A 20,872-nucleotide genomic window follows, 5' to 3' on the forward strand; every position below is an offset into this window, starting at 1 on the left:
TCGAATTCTATTTAATAAAATTATTGATTATTTTGGATAACTGCAAGGGTATACAAATTTCGGCTTGCCGAAGTTAACTTCATTTCTTGTTTAACATATAACCTCCTATGCTTGGAAATAACATTTTTTAATTGGTTTTGAATTTCGAATTAAATTTTATCAAAATCGGACGACTATATCATATACCTGTCATAGGAACAATCGGAAAATTGGTGGGAAAGAAATAGAAAACAAATGATAGCTTTGGGGCTTTTTGAAATATATTTATGTTTTTTAAGAATTCCGAATTCAATTTAATAAAAATCGGACTAATCTAACATATAGATGTCAAAAAAAGTCTAAAAAAAATAATGAAATTTTTTTTTTTTAATATCACTGAAGTCGTCAACAATCCTTAAAAATTTCACATGGTGTTACTAAAGTTGATTATTTCTTATAACTGCAAGGGTATGCAAACTTCGGCTCGTCGAAGTTAACTTCCTCTCTTGTTTCATTTGATGTCAGTATATTGTAAAGAGAGAAAAATGACATTTAAAAGTAAATAATAAACATTAAAATACCAGTTTCAAATGCCGCGAACTTAACAGCAACCATTTTATGTCATTGAAACTAAACATTGCCAAACTGTGAGCATTATCAACCAGCTTACACTAACTGATATAAGGAATAATTAAAAAAAAACATTTTTGAGGTGCTGTCGCTAGGGGTGTTATGCAAAAACGATTTATCATGAGCTTGGTTACAAAATTCCAGACGCAGTATAAACGTACAACAGATAAGGACTCAGTTGCATGCATAAAATAATATGGCAATATTATAATGGGAATACAACAAGGATCCCGTTTAGGCTACCATTTTTCACGCCAGGATATTGAGCTGCAGTTGTTACAAAAAATAGCTGCCGGCTACCGCTAACCCACCAACGGATTGTTGGCAGTCTTTAGGGTTCAGGGTTCAGGAAGAGTTATAACAAAGTTAGCAAAAATTGCGACATGAAAATGTCATGCGCTTATATTCAATGTAGAGTGTCGAGTAAATGTTTGAAAGAGCCTTTGTCACAATTGAACATTAACAGGGTTGGCTTTCATTTATGAATGGCACATGTGCTCGTAGACTGCCTTCAATTGAGTGGGTGGACTAAAAATGATAGGTTTATAACTTATAATAGAGTTTCGTTCGTGATTTGCATACTTGGCGTGTTCCTAAGCAGATGCCAAGATATGTAGGCCATCTGCCGTGGAGGGTGGCTAGGCCTGCAATTATCAACTGCACTTTGCGGGAGGGCCCGCCGAACCATTTTCCATTAAATTTAATTTACTGCCAAGACACCTCACCTCCAGAATCCTGACAGGTCCTCGTCGAAAGCCGAACGACATCCAAGTCCAAGTCCATGCACAGTAAATTAATTAACTTTATTGTCTGGGGCTGTCCGGTTGGTAATTTGATTAAATTGCTCTAACATGATGTGCATGTCTAAGAACATACATATATTCAGAACGTTATAGATGGGTTTATCAGTTTTAAGAGAGCATTTACATTCTTTGCATTTTTGAGTTAAAGCGCGACCACTTTACTTTGGTGGACTCAAACTAATGGACTCAGGAGCTGTCAAATTAGTTGTAGTCGACAAACACTGATTCGGAGTGCTGTTTCACCGTTCAAAGGTATGCTAAATTCTTATCAGAAATTAACTACTACTACTAACTACTAAAAAGTTTTGGTAAAAACTATTAACGATGAGCTTTTATAAATTAAAACCAATTTACCTTTTTTTTATTGACTCAGTTATTTTCCCTAGGTCGGCAAGGGCATCAGAAACAAATAGTCGGCAACACAAACTTTTCTTATTCAAGTTAAACAATCACAATAATCAAGGTTAGTAAAACCATGTGAAATTTTTAAGGATTGTTGCTAGCTTCAGTGACATAAAAAAAACATATTGTTTCATAATTTTTTCTGACCGCTTCTTTGACAGCTATACGATAGAGCCATCCAATTTTTATTATTTTAAATCGAAATTTTTATAAATATAAAAAAGTGTATTCCCAATAATTTAATATGTCAAGAAAACCAAAAAATTATCATACTATTTTCTTACCAATTTTTCGATCTTTTTTTATGGCAGCTGTATGATATAGTCGTCGGATTTTGATAAATTTTAATTCAAAACTAATTTAAAAATGTTCTTTCCAAGCGTAGGAGGTTATATATAAAAATATAAAAAACACCAAAGATATAATTAAAAAAAATGTTTTCCAAAACTTCCAATAGGATATATAAGATATTGTTAACCGATCCGGCTGGTTCCGACTTATATAAAACCTGCAATAGAAAGAAGGGTTTTCAGAAAGTTTCAGTCCGATAGCTTTAAAACTGAGAGACTAGTTTGCGTAGAAACGGACGGACATAGCTAGATCGACTCGTCTAGTGATGCTGATCAAGTATATACTTCATGGGGTCCGAAACAACTCCTTCACTGTGTTTCAAACTTCTGACTGAAATCATTATACCCTCAGCAAGGGTATAAAAATATGTCAAAATACAAATGGAAGAAAATGCTTGGAGCATGGGTATTGACTTGACAAACACATTTCATTTAAAATTTTGTTTCTATCATAAAAACTGTACGCTCCACAGATTTTCGCAGATTAGAGATTCGCGATAGAGTGGGCGTGGCACCCCAAACAAACTTGCGCTGCGCAGGGAGCCCAGGAATCTGCATGCCAGGTTTGGCTATTCAAGCTTTTATAGTTTCCAAGATCTCAGCGTAAATACGGACAGAAGGACATGGCTAGATCGACTCGACTAGTGATCCTGATTAAGAATGTACATATATACTTAATGGGGTCGGAAGGGCTTCCTTCTACCTGTTTCGAACTTCCCAACGAAGTAGTATAGGAATAGCGGGTATAAATAATAAAATAAATATATTAAGGACATCTAGTTAAACGATTTTTAATTGGAACAATCTGCTCCGTCTAAAAACATATTAAAAAACATTTGATATTAATAGTGACTTAACCTTATATTCAAACACCGTCAATCAAACGCGATTAGAAAAAACGAGTTTTACATTTCTTCAGAAGAGGCATATACAGCCAAGTTAAATTGCAATTAAGTGCAGCTAATTGAACCTGCAATCGAAGATACATACGTAGAACCGAGTCGGTGGGAATTTCACGTTCATCTCAGGGCAACACCGCACGTTAAGTCAATAATATGGTTTTGCCCGGTTCGCAAAAACAAAAACACTGATAGCAGCGATCGAGGCAGATTGGCGAAATATAAAAGCAGACGGCTTCGAGCGGTGAAGGCAAGTTGAGCTTGCACTTTGTTTGTATCTACTTTAAAGATGAAATTCTTTTCGGTTGCCTTCCTGTTCGGTGTTTTGGCTCTCGCCAGCGGTAAATATTTTCTTTATAAAACGGGCTATAACAGGCTAATAATAGTAATTAATTTTAATTTAGCCACCCCTCTGAACCCAGGCAATGTTATTATCAATGGAGATTGTCGGGTCTGCAATGTGCACGGCGGAAAATGAGATAAAAATACGCTATTGGCTGATCAAATGTGCATATAAACAGATCAATAAATAATTTCTTATCAATTTTCGATTGGACTTCTAGAAATATGAATTTCCATGCTAATCTATGTGACTGTTAAAATATAAATTCCGATTTAATCTCTGACCTAATTCCGTATACGAACTCACTTAAATGAACATCGGTCGACGGAACATTAACATATCATTTCATTAATTCCTGGAACTATTTGACGTTATTGCATTTGCATTCAAGGTCCAAATGGTAGGCTGATTTGGCACGGAATGCGGCCTCCGAACGCATTTCATTGATTTGTTGTAAAATTGTTGCTGTTACCGCATTGTTGTCTGTTTTATTGTCTGGATTAAGGAACATAATGTACACTTAATATGCACATTACTATTATGTTAATGCGCCAGTAACATCACACCCCGATTTAAATTTTCATCGGGACCGAATTCGTCTTTTTCCTCTGGTAATTGTATTGGTTGTTGTAATATACCGAATGAATGGCAATGAGTTAAAGAACGCTTTAGTCGTTTCTATTGACTATCAGTTACCCATTACGGTATTACGGCTTTAGAGGAAAACTTTCACTCCAAATGAAGCTTAAGAATCTACATGCCAAAGCCCGAATTTCTAGAATGCCTCACAATAAATGTGTCCATACTAAAGATTGTATGATATAATTAAAATATAAGTTCTTTAAAAGTCCATAACGCTTAAATTGAAGTTAAAAAGAAGTTTTCTGAACATTAATAAATTCCTTTAAATTTTTTCCATTTTAATACACATCGCCCAGTAGCGAATTTTTTCTCCTTTTGCCACAATCATGGTACTCAAGCTAGCCAAGGTGATGGGGGGAATCATCATAGAGGACGTAATAACTTCAGAACCAAAAGAAAACCAATGCGCATAATTTCATTGAATAGCTGTGATGCACTGATATCGAAATTTTACATTTTTGTAAACAATATTTTAGGTTTGGTACTAAAAGATTTTTTACGTGTAAAATTGTTTATACATTCTTTTCAGAAAGTTTTTATGAATTATCGTGTCATGGATTATTCGGTCTGCAAAAGTAAGCCATCTTTAAAAATTAGTTGGACAAGAAAGGCTTTTTTCACAGTGTAGTCTGCGGCAGTGTCGAAGTTAGGATGTTGACTGCATTACATTTTGAGTTTTCGACAGCCAACAAAATGTCAGCATGCTGCGTGGATGAAAGCCGCAGAAAAGCAAAAGGTTGTAGGGCGGAAGGAACAGGACGGGGGATATGGCTTGGCCATCTTAACTTCACTTCCCGCGGAGTGAGTGTGCAAGTGGGGGTGTGCTTTGTCGCATAAACTCGGTCCCTGGGCCTTGGCATCATTTTGGCGATTTTCCTCTGGTTTGTTGCCTTCTATGGCCCGATAATGATGTTGATGATGGGGACGCCCATGTGTTGCATACCTTTTGGCAGCCTGTGAAAACCGAATGGAAAGTATAGTAGCACACCTCAGAGGAAATGGTTCGTACTTTTGGACATGTGTTACAAAGCCTTCATCCCTACTACATTTTTTACTTGGATTCTATTTTTTTTAAGGCCAATAGAGTAGTATAAAGAAAACCGAAAGATCGCCTAGATTATGCTATAGATTTTTTTGTAACAACTCGTCTGTTGTCAAAGAAAAATCGCTAAAAGCGACAGCAGAAAAAGTCAAACCAAAAGTCAAAAAAGAAATATTTAGCAAATACTACCACAACCCTCTCTTTAATCAACCCGTTTTTCTTTTTCACATTGTTCCACTGCTGTTTACCATAAAATGTACAGCACCAAGAAGCATTTGAACCCATATACAGGCAAAACAACCGCAAGCTATTCGTCTACTTCTCTGTGTATAGCCCTCCGATCCACTTTCCTCTTCTTAACTTAGAAAATGCCTTGGCAATATGTATATTAAATTTAATTAGAGCGGCGGGTAAACATAAATATACACAGAACAACGGAGCGACCAGACTTCAAAGGCGCTTGAAACCTTAGCCAGGAAGTAAAAAGAATTTTGAGTGCACTTCCTTTATACCTACAAATAAATAAACACCCATATTTTATGAATTAATACATTAAATTAGTCAAGAAGGGCTTTCTTTTGTATAATCGTAATGTATAATAATAATTAAACAATATAATGTAAATAAGATACGCATAATATACAGAAATAGTTTTTTCTAAAAAGTTTTGTTTTATAAATGTATATTTCCCGACAACTTCATGGTATAGAGTCCGATTTTTACGTTAAAGTTTTGAAAGTTTATTGCGATAGTTTTGCTAAATGACTCATTCGCTTCGGCGCCAACTCCCGACTAAAATCCCAATAGGGGCTGTATATATTTTACTTAACGTATTAGGTTATAGGTAATAGTTCTGAAATTAATACCCAAAAATACCCAAGTGCTGATGGCTTTTGGCTAATTTTGATTAATTAGTACTACATTGGGAGTAAGGGGTTCTACGTTAACTGTCCTGCAGGCCCTTACTCTACACTCATATATACATAGCCAACAATTTGTACTGTGACCCAATTTAAATGGAGTTCGGCCTAAGTTTGGGGGTACTCTGACAGCTTTTTTGCTCATTTTATGCTCTTTGCGGAGTAGCCATGAATGTGACATTAATGAGCTCTCAGCTTATCCCACAGGCAAAAGGATCGGGAGCTCCTGGTCACACAAGCTTTATGGCTATAATTCGTCCTTAAATTCAAAAAGGGAGAGGAAGAGGCACATCCTGAGTATGTTCATAATTAAATTGTTAGTTGGCTAAAGGATGTGGTTCCAAAAATGCCTGTTCATTTGAAGGTTATATAAGGTCGCCTAAACTCCTGATATCAACACATAGGTGGGTCTCGATGGGTTGGATTTAAAAATTACGTTTACAGCCAAATAAAATCCCCTTTTTGTGTGTTGCCATGGCAACCTAGGTTTCCCACTATGTGGTGGTAATTTAAAGTGGCTTTCTAGCCAGCTTCGACGAAAATGGACTCGTGAAGGGTTCGAATTTTCCCTATAATAAATCCTGATTTATAATTTAACTCTAATGTCATTTATCTAAGTACTTTTTTAGAAATAGGTTTTACTTGAAAGTAAATAAGGCGCAAATATAACTTGTTTGCTTTTCTTAATGAAAGCATAGCAGTACATAACAAACCTACACAACTAACTTGAGAAAAATGTTCTTGTTTCTCACAAATTGTTTGTAAATACAAAAAAAGTTGATCATCGGTCATTAATTTCAGTTTTAGTTCAGTTCATTTCAAAACTGTGGTACCTGATGTCTTCACGTAAAAAAAAATTCAATGTTTATGCCGCCCACATAACTATATAATGCAAGAAGCTCCAGAATCTGCCTCACAAATCCAAACATTCAAGGTTTTATTTTTTGTTTTATATGACGCCGGATTTATGTACGCCCCAGCAATTGACATTCCGCCAGGGAGCAGAGCTCTCAGCTCACTCTGAGCACCTAGCAGCTTCTTTGGCCCACGCAAGGACTAGAAGATGACAGAAGCGATCTCTGAACAGGACGTCATGTCTCTCGAGCAGTAAATTTGTTTTTGGTCAATTATTATAAAAATTGTCAATCATCTTTTTCTTATTTATCCATGTTAACTTTTCTCTTTATGCACAAAGTTTTAGAGCCATTAGGTTGGTTTATCTAAATAACTAAAGAATAACCATATTTAAACGATCCAAGGACAAATGCAAAAATGTCAGAATTATTATATGAGCAAGTTATTGCAGCCCCAAATTCTATAATAGTCTTATTGCACAACCTGGACGCCCCCAGACCGGACGATTTGGATTGCCAGATTGAGATTTATTTGCCTTACGGAGTGCATCCCACATTCAAATGCTCGTTTGATTTCAACCCCAAATCTTGCGGGGAAAAGGAGGATGGGTGGCACAAACACCTAAATGTATCTATAATGAGCAGACATGGTACCAGTCGATGCCGCAATTGGGGCGGCATATGCAGTTGCATACACCAGGACGTTACGCAATCAACAAAAATATATTCACGCGACCCCAGTCACACGGTGATTTTATCTAAATCAATTCAATGAATGCAGGCAGCCAGAAATGCAGACTGGCAGAAGAAAGTAACGTCCCGCATGGATTTCTGGCTGATGATGCTGGCAAGCAAACAGAGCTACAAAGTACACAGAACACGAAGCTGGGAGCTGGGAGCTGGGAATTCGGAATACTAGAATACAAAATACAGAACCCTCCAAAGGCAAATACAAAAACAGAGTCAGACTGCGATAAGAGAAACAGAAACTCAAATTAAATTAAAATCTTTCAGTTTCAATTACGAGTTTTTGTGTGCGCCACTCCAGTTCCAGCATACAAAACACAAATTGCATTCAAAATGCATTAAAAGTAATTTGCAGGAAAATTTACATAAAATCCAGGAGGGAGACAGAAAAAGAGAAAGATACTGGGACTGGGACTGCAAAGGCGACAGTACAAAATTATATTGCTATCAATTATAATGGCAATGACAAAACGCAAATGCAACACAAGGTGAAGTTGAAGTAACTTTTCACAGGCCAAACGAAATGTGGGTACCATAAGGGATGATTTAAACAAAAAGGCAGCGAGATGCAGAACAAATGGCAACGTTGCCACGCGCAACAAAAAAACGAAATTCAACAGAGGGACATTGAACGAGAGAAGCGATCATCTGCTTACAAATATAGAAGCAGCAAGCAGTATAATTATTTACATGACGCAGAGAGCCAGAGGTGGCATTGTGAATTCGAGATTACAGTGATTTTTATACCCTTACTCGTAGAACGAAGGGGTAAACTAGATCTGTCCTTCCCTCTCGCACTTCTTCTAGCTAAGCAACGGGTATCTGATGGTCGATGAAAACGACTATATCCGTTTCTCTTGTTCATTTTAACACGGAAGAACGCTATATTCGAATACCTCGACTACCCGATACCCGTCACTCAGCTAAAGGGAGATGGAGGAGCTTCCGAGATCACAGCGCTTATACGGCCAGACGGACATGGGTAGATCGTCTAGTGATCTAGATAGTGTTGCTGATCCAGAATATATATATACGCTTTATTTTACCTGTTACATACTTTACCCAAAACGTTTAATTTTACTCTGGGCGAAAGGGGTAACATCGAAGTCCAGATCCACTCGCTTAGTTTGGCAAAAGCAGAAACTGGCAGGTCCCCTCGGTTCCCTCTGGTCTCGAAGAAAACAAAATAGTTCCGCGCCACATACAATTTTTAAACTCTTTTCTATTAAAATGAAATTATTGTTGGTTTCAACTATATGTGCTATTTGTTGAGAGTTCAAAGCAGAGGGCAATGGAAATATTTCATTCCTCCTGCAATAATAAGTTTTGCAATGTATCACTTAAACATTTTATTCATTTACCATTAATAATTTGACTGCAGTTGACCGAGCTACACAGACTCGCTTCAAAGGTGCAGCCGACTTCCATTGCTGCTGATGCATTTAAGAAGGAGGTAAGGGACTCCCACTACTCCTCATTCCGAGAATCCTTATAGGAGGAGGGTTGACGTTTTGCGTAGGATGAGGGGCAAGCTAAGGGACAGACTGGCGGCAGGGCAGATTGGCAGGCCAGACAGATTGCAGCTGCAAACAGCCGGCGCCTGCACCGCCGCGCCCTCCCAACCCCCTGCTGCTCCCAGCGACTTTGTCTAAGGTGTTGGAATATCCCAGCAATGAAAGCTGTTGTCCCCCCTTCGCCATCGTGGCTGTCCCATTCCCTGTATCAACCCCTCACATTGAATTATTGCATGCCGCATGCCACAAATCAGCCATAAAGTTGTTGTTTCAGTGTGCCACCAAATGGTTGCAAGGCTGCAACCCGCACGAAGAGCTATCACCTTGGATAAATATTGTTAAACTTGTTCAACTGAATTTCGATTGATCTTTAAATTAAATGCGCTTTCTGGTTTATAGTTGGTGTCCGCAGTGGTGGTATAAAAAAGGAGCCAGAGGTAATATTCAATTTTTAATCAAACAAGTTGGAAACAGAGGCAACATCGCTTTGCCAAATCGGTCATGATGTATACACATCCCTGCTAGCTTCATCCTAGGCAAAACCAAAATTCAACTCAGCACAACCAAACAAAAGTTCTTTAACTTTTTGTATCAGCATCCTCTAGTTCGTGGATATTGAAGGTATATTCGGCACATTAAAATGTGATTGAAAGAAGTAATTTAATAGTTTAACATCTGCAACAGTTTTGGTTATAAATTCGACAACTACTAATTTGAATTGTTGAAATTGTTATCTAAACAAAACTACTCGATAGAGCGTCCGATAGCCGATATTATAGTCTTTGGTACTTTCTTTTTTTGCTAAGTAATATGCATTTCGTTTTGGCATGTGCCGCAAACACTCCAAATGCATTTGCCATTCCTAGATTTTGCTCTTCCCTTATTTATGTTTGCTTGAGTATCGTTTTATTGAAATCCAGCATGGTGGTGCTTTTTGGGCGGGGTACAGACACTGGCAATGGTTGTTGCCTTCTGGGGGTAAACTCCTACCGGAAGCGTGGACTTTTAATGCATGCCGGCTTGCCTCTGTTGTGGGAAGTTTCCTTTTGGCACAGATGCGAACGTAGACACATGTTTCTATTTATCTTACGTTAGTTTGCTCCAAGAGCCATGGGCGTGGCAAAGATAGGGCGAGTTAAATAAACCATCACACTCGTCTTTTTTTGTGCCAATCATTTATCAATTACTGCGCAAGGTGAACACTTAAATTATAATATTATTTGACGGTGCAATGTGCTTTCTAAAAAAAGAAGGATGTCGCACAGTACTAGCTTAAAAATAAGGATGACCTTTTATTGAATTTTATAGATGTTTTCCCGAAAATGGTAATTACAATCGAAATAAAAGTAATGTTTAACTAAGTCCAAATATTTCCATGTACGTAATATTGAATGTTAGGGATGAATATTTCGCTGAACTAAGATTCAGGAAAACCGTATAAAAGGATGAACCGAGGGGTTTCGACATCTTGTGCCGTGCACTGACACTTTTACGGTTCGAGTGGACCTACTGGGGATAATCCGCGACTCAGGCGATTGAGATAGAAAAACTTAGCGCTGGCGCCGTAGGAGTGCCGTTACAAATAGTTTTCCCCGTTAGTTCACGACGATGCACATGTATCTATTACCGGCGATAAGGTTGTAGGTATAAAGATAAGCTGGGTCACGTAGCGGGGTGCGTTTTCGTCACCCGCACTGCTGCTCGACACGTTCGAATCGAATACATCTGCAGAGCCTCAGTCTCACCCATTGGAGTATCCACCAGACAGACATTGGAATTCTGTGTGGCGTGGGTTTTCCTATTCAGGAGAGCTCTAAAGATACAAATGTGTCTTCGGGATGCGACTGTTGCATGAGTGGCATGCAACGCCCCTGTAAACCCTTTGCACACTGAATAGAAGTTGTGTTCACACTAAAATATTTCTCTTATTATAACATTGTGGTTGCCGGGTTGGCCCACCTACGAAGTCCCATTTCCCCAAGTTCATCACTCCGTACCCTCGTCAAGATTGCCAGCGGTCGTCGTTAATATTTTAAGTGTAGTGTAATTATCTTTTCTGTGGCATGTTCTCTATGTTGTTCTCTATTTTCGTCGTTTTCCCATTTTACCTTTTCATTTTTTTGTGATTTTTTGAGGGGCGTTGGAGACTGTGTTTGAACTGTTTTGAAAATCCTTTGCGGTGAACACTAATTTGATTTTGGCTTTTGTTTTTACGTTCATTTTTCGAGCGTCGGTCAGAAGCCGAAATCACCATAATGGGAAAATAATTGTTGTGGAAATACATTTTGTTGGCCTGCGGGCAGTGGAGATGATGGGGTAAGCACCCTGATTGAAATAATTTGAAATTTAAACGAAAATCTTATGGCAAATTATTTATAATAACTGGCAGGTCAAACGTTATAGAAATAATTACATTGGCAGGCAAAATTCAAACGCATAAAATCTCAATTAAGATTGATACGTATATAAGGATAAATTAAATATATTAATTAGTACGAAAATGTACGTTGAATACAAGGGATAACAGTTCAAAAAATTTATAAGACGCTTAGCGGTATTGACCAAACTGAAAATCACATTTTAAAAAATAAAATATTTTCTTTTATTAAATTAAATATTAAATAGTACTTCGTGCACATGCATGTACATATATTTAAACACCCGTTACTCGTAAAGTGAAAGGGTTTCTTTTTCTATATAAAATCAACTGTCATTTAACCGGAAACAATAACCAATTTGTTGTGTTGGAAAGTTCAATCGATATTTGGCTTTTCACTTGAACTTAAGAGAAGTCGATGATGCTCACTGAAGATTCAATCGAATTCAATTACTTAACGAAACTGTGTCGAGCTCTGTACACAGGCAAAGACAAATATAGAAATAATTTGGTTCAGCCTCTCAATTGAAATTGGATCAATGCGTCTGAAGGGACGCAAAGAGGAATCTTCTTTGTGTATTGTAATATAAAACTTCGATGGCACTTATTTTCCAGAACAACACCCGCATGTATTTCATTGGCCATAAATTGAAAACTCCACACTCCTAAAAGAGAAAGAGCTGGTGCTAGATTGGTGTGAAAAATGGAAAGCATCCTTAACCTAATTTCATCTTTATCACAGCTTTCTGAGCTAAGTGACGTCACATGCTGAGTAGGTGAAATCAAAAGGGAAATTATTAGGACAACTCTAGGGGATTTGGAGTAAGCTATGGCAATAACTTGAGTAACAAATGTTAAAGTAATAAGTGAAAAGGTTTTTTTTTTGTCATCCAAAATGTTCCTTAAGGTAATTGAGTAAAGAGAAGTACATTTAATTTAGAGTTCTAATTTAGAAAAGGTTTAATCTTAAATTGAGAAAAAAAAGTTTTAATATGAACCCATTATCTTAAACATTGTACTCTAGACCGCCCGAGAAGAGTTGAATTAAGCTTCAACCTTGATTTTTCGAGTATGACTTCCGCGAATCATAGCTTTATAAAATCATCGAGTAACAGCTCCGAAAATGATTCTATGCTTCCCATGAACCCTGTTAAAAAAGATCAGCTCTAGAGTCTCAATAAATATCAGCTCACAATACTTGAACAGCTTCTTCTCATCGAGTGATTCGAGATGTGTCCATAAGACCAAAACCAAACACTTTTTCTTTGATCAAAGCAAATTCCTCTTTGTAATAGCTTTAGACCTGATCAATCGACAATTTTTGTCAGCTGACTTAACCTTTTTTGCTATTTTATTTTTAAGAAAATAGTGCACTGCTAGCAATTGGTAAGCTCCCCGACATCAGTTCCACTCGCATAACAATTATCTTACCTTCTGAACACTTAGCCAGAGGATATTTAAGTGGAGCCCTGTCAGCAAAATGGGAAAAGTGTATTATTGTGAGAGAAAAATCGCCCGGCACTTGACTTTGCCGACAGGAACGGCAAAACTGCAGCTATTTCATGCTACTGTCATGAGACTTTTGTTTTTGTCGCAACTCGCACACACTGAGAAAAATGAATGATGAACGGTGTGGAAAGGGTGACCATTCAGTAGCCTGCTTAGCTTCTCTCCGCTTGTGCTTGTGCCCCTGTGCTTATTGTGCAGCTCGGGTTTCCTGTGTCTGAAGTTAAGTGCAACTCTAACATTGTGCAGCAAAGAGATAGCAAGACATTCCATTGTTGTGTCCTGACTACTCCTTGAAAAGACTTAATTCACCCCACTCAGCCCGGAGCCAATTTAGGGATGCCCACATCCATCCTTCGATATATATATATGTTCCAGAAGGGGTGCCACTAAGCGACTCTATTACGCAGCGTGGTTTTTTTCTTTCTTGCAGCTGCCGTGGCATTCAGCCAGCAGCATTCACACTTTACAAAAATAGAGTAAAATAGATTCCAAGGAGCAGCAAGGTTAACCTTTCTCGCTGCCATGCTTAGTTTAATATTAAAAATATTTAAATCAAAGAAGAACATATTTAATTTAAACGGAGTACCCAATTGCTTAAGCGGTTGTTAAAAAGGTTAAGATTAGAATAAATGTTATTGTTATGCGTAAGGCCGAACCAAAAACACCATAGCCCTTCTTGGCATTGCATGACAAGAAGCACGTGTGGCCGAATGGTTAAAACGTCTAGCTATGGTGTGACCAGTAACCTTTATAGACTATATTCCCGTGTAATAATTGGTATACAAAAACAACCAAAATGTTTTCTTATCTTAAGAAAGTTTTCCTTAATTTCACGGGTTTTTATTTTTTTGATTTAACGGCGAATTTCTTGTGTGTATGTGTTTATTTTATAAAAGTTTTGATGAACATTTTTTTAAGCCAAAAATGAGTTTTAGTTTCAAATTTTTATTTTAACGGTTTGGTAATGTTAATTTCAAACTCAATATCAACATCTTTTGTGTTAGTTTTCGTTGCAAAAACTTGAAATATGGGCACATTTTTAAAAGATGTCCTAAAAACCGACGCATAAAACTTGTAAATCTTTTTACATACATACTGCGGTTTTTATCTTCTGTCTGCTGTGCTTGTGTTACATACCTAAAAATAATAAAGAAATTCATTGTTAATTAAAAAGAACTCAGTCGAGTTGTATGTTAACTTACGAAAATAAATACTTATATGAGAGAATATGAAAACATATATTAGAAGTTATATTTCAGTTTTTCAAATATGACTAAAAGGGACCTTTGGAGAACAAAATCGATGATAGGGCAATTAAGAAAGAGAACTGTCAAATTCTAGACCCAAAAAAGTCAATCATTGGGAAAAAAAAACTTTTTGGATCAATCCCCGTCTCGAACAATTAAAAAATCTTCCACTTGCACGTATCCAATTAAAAATGCCCAAACAACTCGTAAGCGGAAGCATTCACCAGCTCCAACACAGGTACTCACAAATGTCAGCAGTAATTACGAGTATACATACGTTGATCTTTTCTCAACGAGTTCGGTAAAGAGGTAAGAAATCCATTGTTAACACTGAGCAGACATTGCAACGTCAGTCAATGAACCACAGAAAGGGAATGACATGCAACATTAACAACTGTGACCTCGACCCTTCAAATTGAACGGCCCCGGCCAAGCTCCAGTAGTTCATGCTTCATTAAGCCAGAGAAGAAATTAAAGGAACAGCACACACCGACTGCACAAGAGTTAAACAATAATTGCAAAATTAATAATAGGAAGACCAATGTTATACCAGTCAAGATCAGTAATTAGTTCTATGAAGCGGTCAATGTGCGGACCAATAAACTGGAAATGATGACCAGATGACCCAATGGCTAGCGAGGAAGTGGTCTTTTATTTTGAATACCATGACTAAGCAAGTCTGTTCTTTGTCTAAATTAATACCAATGTCTATTCAATAGCACAACTAAAACACCAATAACTTTTTTTTATTTCCTTCTCGCATTCTATGTCAATAATATTTGTTAAAGTTATGTCAGACTCAACAATGTAAATTTAACTCCGAACGAAGTGTTCGAAGTGTTCAATCAATTTGTACATGTTTTGTAGCTGATGTTTTCAGGTATCGAAAAAAGGTATAAGGTATTGTCTTACCTACAAATATGCACACGTCAGTGCATCTGGTAAATGTTTACACAGCTAACTATGATTTATTTGAGCAATCCTTTTTCTCAGCTGCGCCTGGGTATTAAGCCGGTGATTGTATATAAAGTTATATACATATTTATAGGCGAAAGGGAAGTCCGGCAACTTCTAGGCCAAGCCACTTCCCCCTCCTCTACTTCCTTGCCTCCCTCGCTCACATCTTCCTATCCCTTCGTTTTGGGGTGGCGTGGGTGGACCCGGTAGAGCATAGTCGCACTTGCAAGCAAATATTGCTTTTGGCGTTTTTGTTTATCTAAGTTAATTACAGCAAAACATTTTTAGGGCCGCCCCTTTCAATTCCCCACTCTCACAAGTTCAACCTTCTCCATTGACCAGGGTGAATTTTGTGGGGACAGATGGGTAGTCACGCATGTTTTGGTGCGGACAGATCCGCTGATTAATTGCCGCTAAGCATACAAGCCGTCATTATTCACCCGCCATCCCACAGAAGACCAAATATACATGCCCAAATGCGGGGTTTTTTGAGGTTAGCTTCACCCTATGCGGATCACATTCATATAAATGTCTAAGTGAACAGAGAAGAATCTGGAAAACTTCGAAGATATCTATGGGAGTGATTCTGGGTGATTTATATAGTCCTAAACTATCAAATGTCAATTAAATATTTTCCGATTTTGTATTTTAATCAATATTTACATAGTCGTAAAACATGGGATGTGACTTCTACCTGATTAACAAACCAATAATCACCAAAGTTAACTCTTGAGAGTCGGCGTCGCACCCTGTGATGCCCAGGGACCTCTAGAATCTGCATGCCGAATCGCAACTTTTTAGCTAGGTATGTACAGTTCGACTCGGCTTGTGATAAAAACGCATTCCGATGGATGTAAGCCATTTGACTCAAAGAATAACGGATGATACATAGGCTGATTTTATTTTTATGTACCAAGACTTAATGGCACCAAACTGTTTCACGTAGAACTTGCAAGTGATGGATGATGATTATTTACCGATGATGATTAATTGTCGCGTGGCGTGGCCAAGCGGCTTCGTAGTGCCCGTTCAGATCCTGCCGCTTTTCGACCCCCTTTTACCCATCCTGGTCTCCTTGTCCTTCACTCAACGGATCCCGAATTTCTAGCTGGGTTAGCCTCTGTTTAGGCTCCCTGGAAAGGAAGTCGTCTACTTGCCCAATGAATAAAGAACAAACAAGAATTCTGTACGCTTGACTGCATGTATGTGTGTGACTGCATGAGTGAATGAGTGTGTGACTCGGCGGGTGAATGGTGCAAATGGCTGAATGAATTGTCGGTGGGTTGTATAAATCAACTTTTGCGTTTATCTCAAAGCAAATAAGTCAACAGTGCAGAAGGATAGCAAAATGCAATCTGAATGTGAATGAGCCAGCAGGAGTCGAAGGGAAATGGTGAGTGTCTAGTTGGTTTGTTAGAGGTCAATGAAAATTTTTCCCAGTTGTGTGTGTTGACGAAGATTATTTAGTTGCACATGCGTTTGCAGCTTCAAGACCTGACCTTATCAAGCTCGAGCTCCCACTGCTATCGAGATGTAAGACTTTGCACTTGACAGGTTCAGGATGAAATTAAAACACTATCCGATTGCTACGTTAAACTCACTAAAGCCGATGGAAATACACAATATGCAAGGAAAGTATTCTTTTATTAACAGTTCTACAGTTGTATTGCTAAAATAAACATTTCACAAAAAGGTAGCTCTCGTCAATATTGACCCAAATTGACCCAAAATATGGTTCCACGCCTAACTAACGTCCAACTTATTCGAAGTCCCCTCGGATTACTCTTGATCCTTATACTCATTTGTTGTATGGCCTGTCCCCTGCAAGGAAAACGTTTCAGAGAAATCCCTTCGAAAATTCTTGATTTTTTCATAAGTTTCACATGCAAGGGGAAATTTTCTTCGGAAATTCTTGATTTTTTGGATGCAGTTTAACCTGCAAGGGAAACGTCCCAGGGAAATCTCTTCGGAAATTCTTTGTTTTATCATGGAGTTTCACCTGCAATGGAAACGTCCCAGGGAAATTCCCTTCGGAAATTCTCAAGTTTCCATTGAGTTTCACACGCAAGGGAAACGTCCCAGGGAAATCCCTTCGGATATTCTTGATTTTTCCATTAAATTTCACCTTTCCAAATATTGAATTTAAAATACATACATTATTATTATTATTATTATTATTATTACGAAATTGCCAGCAATTGTAAAGTGCGGGTAATTTTTGTTTGTATTAAGCAATAGCTACAAAGGCCTTCTGCTTAAACTCGATGTGACATTTGACTTAAATATATATGTATATGCATATGTGTACTTAATCTAGGTTTGTATGTACATTCGAATTAAATTTAAATGTTATTATAGAGGTTAATGGATTTCAAAAATTGGATTGTTGTGGATATATTCATGGGGTCTACTATTTCTTCTAAAGATTGTTGGAGGAATTTATGTCTTTGCTCAATATATGATAGGGTGAGGTTTTGGCTACATTGTTGGCATGTGGGGGGAGGTGTTTTGTCAAATAGGTGGCAGTGAGTCAGTTTAGTGTGTCCAATTCGGAGTCTCATAAATTTAATGGTGTCTAATCGGGAGGTAGTTGGGTTTAATAGATCTAAATTGTTATGTTTTTTTGTGTTGATTAGTTTGTAGTGAACAGATGTGTTGTTCCAAATTAGGTCGTTTTGGGCTTTCATGTGGTTACTAATGTATTTAAGAGTATCGTGTATGTTGTAATTTTGTTCTGATATTAGTGGCAGTGAGGTTGCTTGCTTAGCAGCTTTGTCTGCGAGCTCGTAGCCTATTATGCCGCAGTGTCCTGGGACCCATATCAGTGTGTATTTGTATTTGTATTTTGACATTATTTTTCTAATTTCTAATATGTAGTACGTTGAGTTATTTGGGTTTTCCAGTGCTGTAAGGGCTGAGAGTGAGTCAGTGCAAATAGCAAATTTTCCTTTTTGCCTTTCCGCATATTTGCATGCGTGGAGAATGGCTGCTACTTCAGCGGTGAAAATGGATGAATAGGGAGGGAGTATTTTCTGAGTTATCACCTGTTGTGAGGAGGTTACGCTGTAAGCAACTCCCTTGTCGGATTTGGAACCGTCTGTGTATAAGAATGTGTGCTTTTTGAGAGTATATTTTATTTCTAGGAAGTTTTTATTGTAGACTATTGGTGGTGTATTTGGCTTTAATAAGGTGTGTAAGGATTTGTTTATTTTCGAAAAGTTGAAGGACCAAGTTGGCGTGGTTTTTTTTTTATTAGTTATGGGGGCAGGTTGAAGTTGTAGTGCTTTGCAGTGATCGATAGTGTCTTTTATTGCTGATGTCAGTTTTGGGATTCGTTTTGTTTTCGAAATTTTTTTTATAATTTGTTCTAGGGGTGTTTTTTTTGCGGTGGATATCATTTTAAAGTTTTTTAATGTAGCAAGTTTAATTCTTTGTTCTATAGGTTTTATGTTAGATTCGTATAGAAGGTTGTTTATTGGTGAGGAGCGAAAGGCCCCGAAGGCTATTCTAATAGCTGAATGGTACATTGTTTTTATTTTGTTAAGTTTTGATTTGTGTGCTTTTCCGTATAGAAATAACCCATAATCAATTTTTGACATGATAATTGAGTGTATTATATAGATAATAGTTTTAATGTGGCAGTTGAAACTAGTGCTAGATAGACATTTTATAATATTTAGTCTTTTATAAATTTGTGTTGTTAGTCGATCTATGTGAGCATCCCATTTATAATTATTGGTTATGGTAATACCAAGTATTTTTTGAGACTTTACATTTTTTAAGTTAAAGGTAGTAATCAATTTAAAGTTGCATTTTTTTTCGACAAATGTGTAGGAATTTAGATTTGGGTATAGAAAGACTGGCTCCAGAGTATTTACACCATTCTTGAATGTCAGTAAGCAGTGGGTTTACGTTTATTGTTTTGTCTGTTCTTTTGTGCCTATTTACCGTATGCTGTAAATTCAAATGATTTGTGAAGACCTATGATTCTATTAACTTTATTGTAGGCAATGGCAAACAGAATAACTGATAATGGTGATCCTTGGGGGATTCCATTTTCAAGTGGCAAGGGTTGAGATTGTATGTCTTGAATTTGAACGCAAATTTTTCGATTAGTTAGAAAGTTTATTATGTATTTCATAATTTTTGGTCCTAATTTCCAATATACGAGTTCGTCTAGGATTGTGTGAATTCCTATTTTGTCAAAAGCTTTTGAGAAGTCTAGTGAAATTATTGAAATGTGACTTTTTCTGGAGAGGGTGGTGGTAGTCAGATAGTCTAGCGTTGCTAGAGAGTCAGATACCGATTTACCCTTTCTGAAACCCATTTGACGACTATCGAGTAGCTGGCTGTTGTTGACTAGCCACCATAGTCGCTTAGATATTATTTTATCCATGACTTTAGATAGACAGCTATTCAGGGATATGGGTCTGTAGGAAGATATTTCGGTTTTGTTTGAGTCTGGTTTTAATATTGGTATTACGTTGCTTACTTTGAATTGCTGTGGAATATGTGCGTTGAGGATATTGTTATATAGTTTAAGTAGCCTTTGCATTACTGAATCTGGTAGATTTTTGATCATCGGGTAACTAATACGGTCTCTACCTGGTGTCTTGCCTTTTAATTGGTTTAAAGCGCTTTTTAATTCGATAATTGAAATATCGCATTCTAAGGATTGGGTTAGTGGAGATGTACTGTGGGAGAAATTGAAGCTAATGTTTTCTTTGTGTGATATAAAAGTAGGATGGAAATTATTGTTAAGTGATGCATTTGACCAGAATTCGCAAAGGGCTTTGGAAATGTCGTATTTGCTTGTATGGATGTCAGATGGGTTGTTCGGGTTAATGAGACAGTGTATCTGTGTGTTAGTTTTAAGGCCACAGAATCTGTTGATTCTTTTCCATATTGTTGGAATTGGGGTTTGTGGGTTTACGTCTGAGGTAAATTCGTATAGGGCTATGCGTTTTTTCTGTTTTATTTCTCGTTTAAGAATGGCGTTGGCTTTTTTGTAGGCTATTATGTTGGCTGTGTTTATATTACGACACATGTTTTTCCAGGCAATTTTTTTGTTGGTTTTTAGAATTTGTAGATCGGAGTCCCACCAGGGGACCTGATTAGATGAGTTAGGGTGATATTGTGGTATGGATAAATGGGCGCTATGCTTCATGATGGTGCAAAGGTGTGCTGTTTCTTGGTTTATTTGTTGGCTGAGTGGTCTATCATCGGAGAACTGTTTGCTAAGTTTTTGATAGAGAGGCCAGTTAGTTTTATTAAAATTGAATTTTGGTTTACTAATGGAGGAGTCAGTTGATTAATTTCCAAAAAGTTGGATTGAGATCGGGAAGTGGTCACTAGCTGAGAGTTGATTGTCAATTGTCCATTTAGCGTGTAGGAATAGTTCAGGGGAAGCTAAGGAGAGGTCAATATGTGTAAATGTGTGGTGTGTGGTGAAGTGGGTTGGGGAGCCATTATTGAGTGTGGTTATCAAGGATTGGTTTATAAATTTAAACAACAGGTTGCCTCGTGCGTTATTATTTTGTGATCCCCAACTTTTGTGCCAGCTGTTGAAATCGCCTGTTATTAAGCAAGGAGTGTTTATATTGTTATAAGTGTCTTGTAATTCTTGTAGGGTGAATGGTTTGTTGGGAGGTATATAA

The 20,872-nt window shown here is 37.4% G+C and overlaps 2 protein-coding genes across 2 annotated transcripts in view; one reads left to right on the forward strand and one right to left on the reverse strand.

The window, feature by feature from the left end:
- Nucleotides 1-20,872, reverse strand: part of LOC108036724 (semaphorin-1A) — a 170,059-nt gene that overhangs the window by 89,126 nt on the left and 60,061 nt on the right. The gene's annotated exons all lie outside the window — the stretch shown is intronic.
- On the forward strand, nucleotides 3,305-3,694 carry LOC108036726 (bomanin Short 3). Its single transcript, XM_017113025.2, has 2 exons — nucleotides 3,305-3,404; nucleotides 3,468-3,694. Exons 1-2 carry the CDS (start codon nucleotides 3,353-3,355, stop codon nucleotides 3,539-3,541), a joined length of 126 nt encoding a protein of 41 aa, XP_016968514.1. The 5' UTR covers nucleotides 3,305-3,352; the 3' UTR covers nucleotides 3,542-3,694.

The sequence above is a fragment of the Drosophila biarmipes genome, chromosome 2L, assembly GCF_025231255.1.
Source record: "Drosophila biarmipes strain raj3 chromosome 2L, RU_DBia_V1.1, whole genome shotgun sequence".
Classification (NCBI taxonomy): domain Eukaryota; kingdom Metazoa; phylum Arthropoda; class Insecta; order Diptera; family Drosophilidae; genus Drosophila; species Drosophila biarmipes.

Excerpts from the sequence above, each read along its gene's own strand:
- LOC108036726 (XM_017113025.2), top strand. The coding sequence starts at position 3,353 with ATGAAATTCTTTTCGGTTGCCTTCCTGTTCGGTGTTTTGGCTCTCGCC. Across the intron at positions 3,405-3,467 it reads TGTTTTGGCTCTCGCCAGCG|CCACCCCTCTGAACCCAGGC; the intron begins GTAAATATTTTC and ends ATTTTAATTTAG.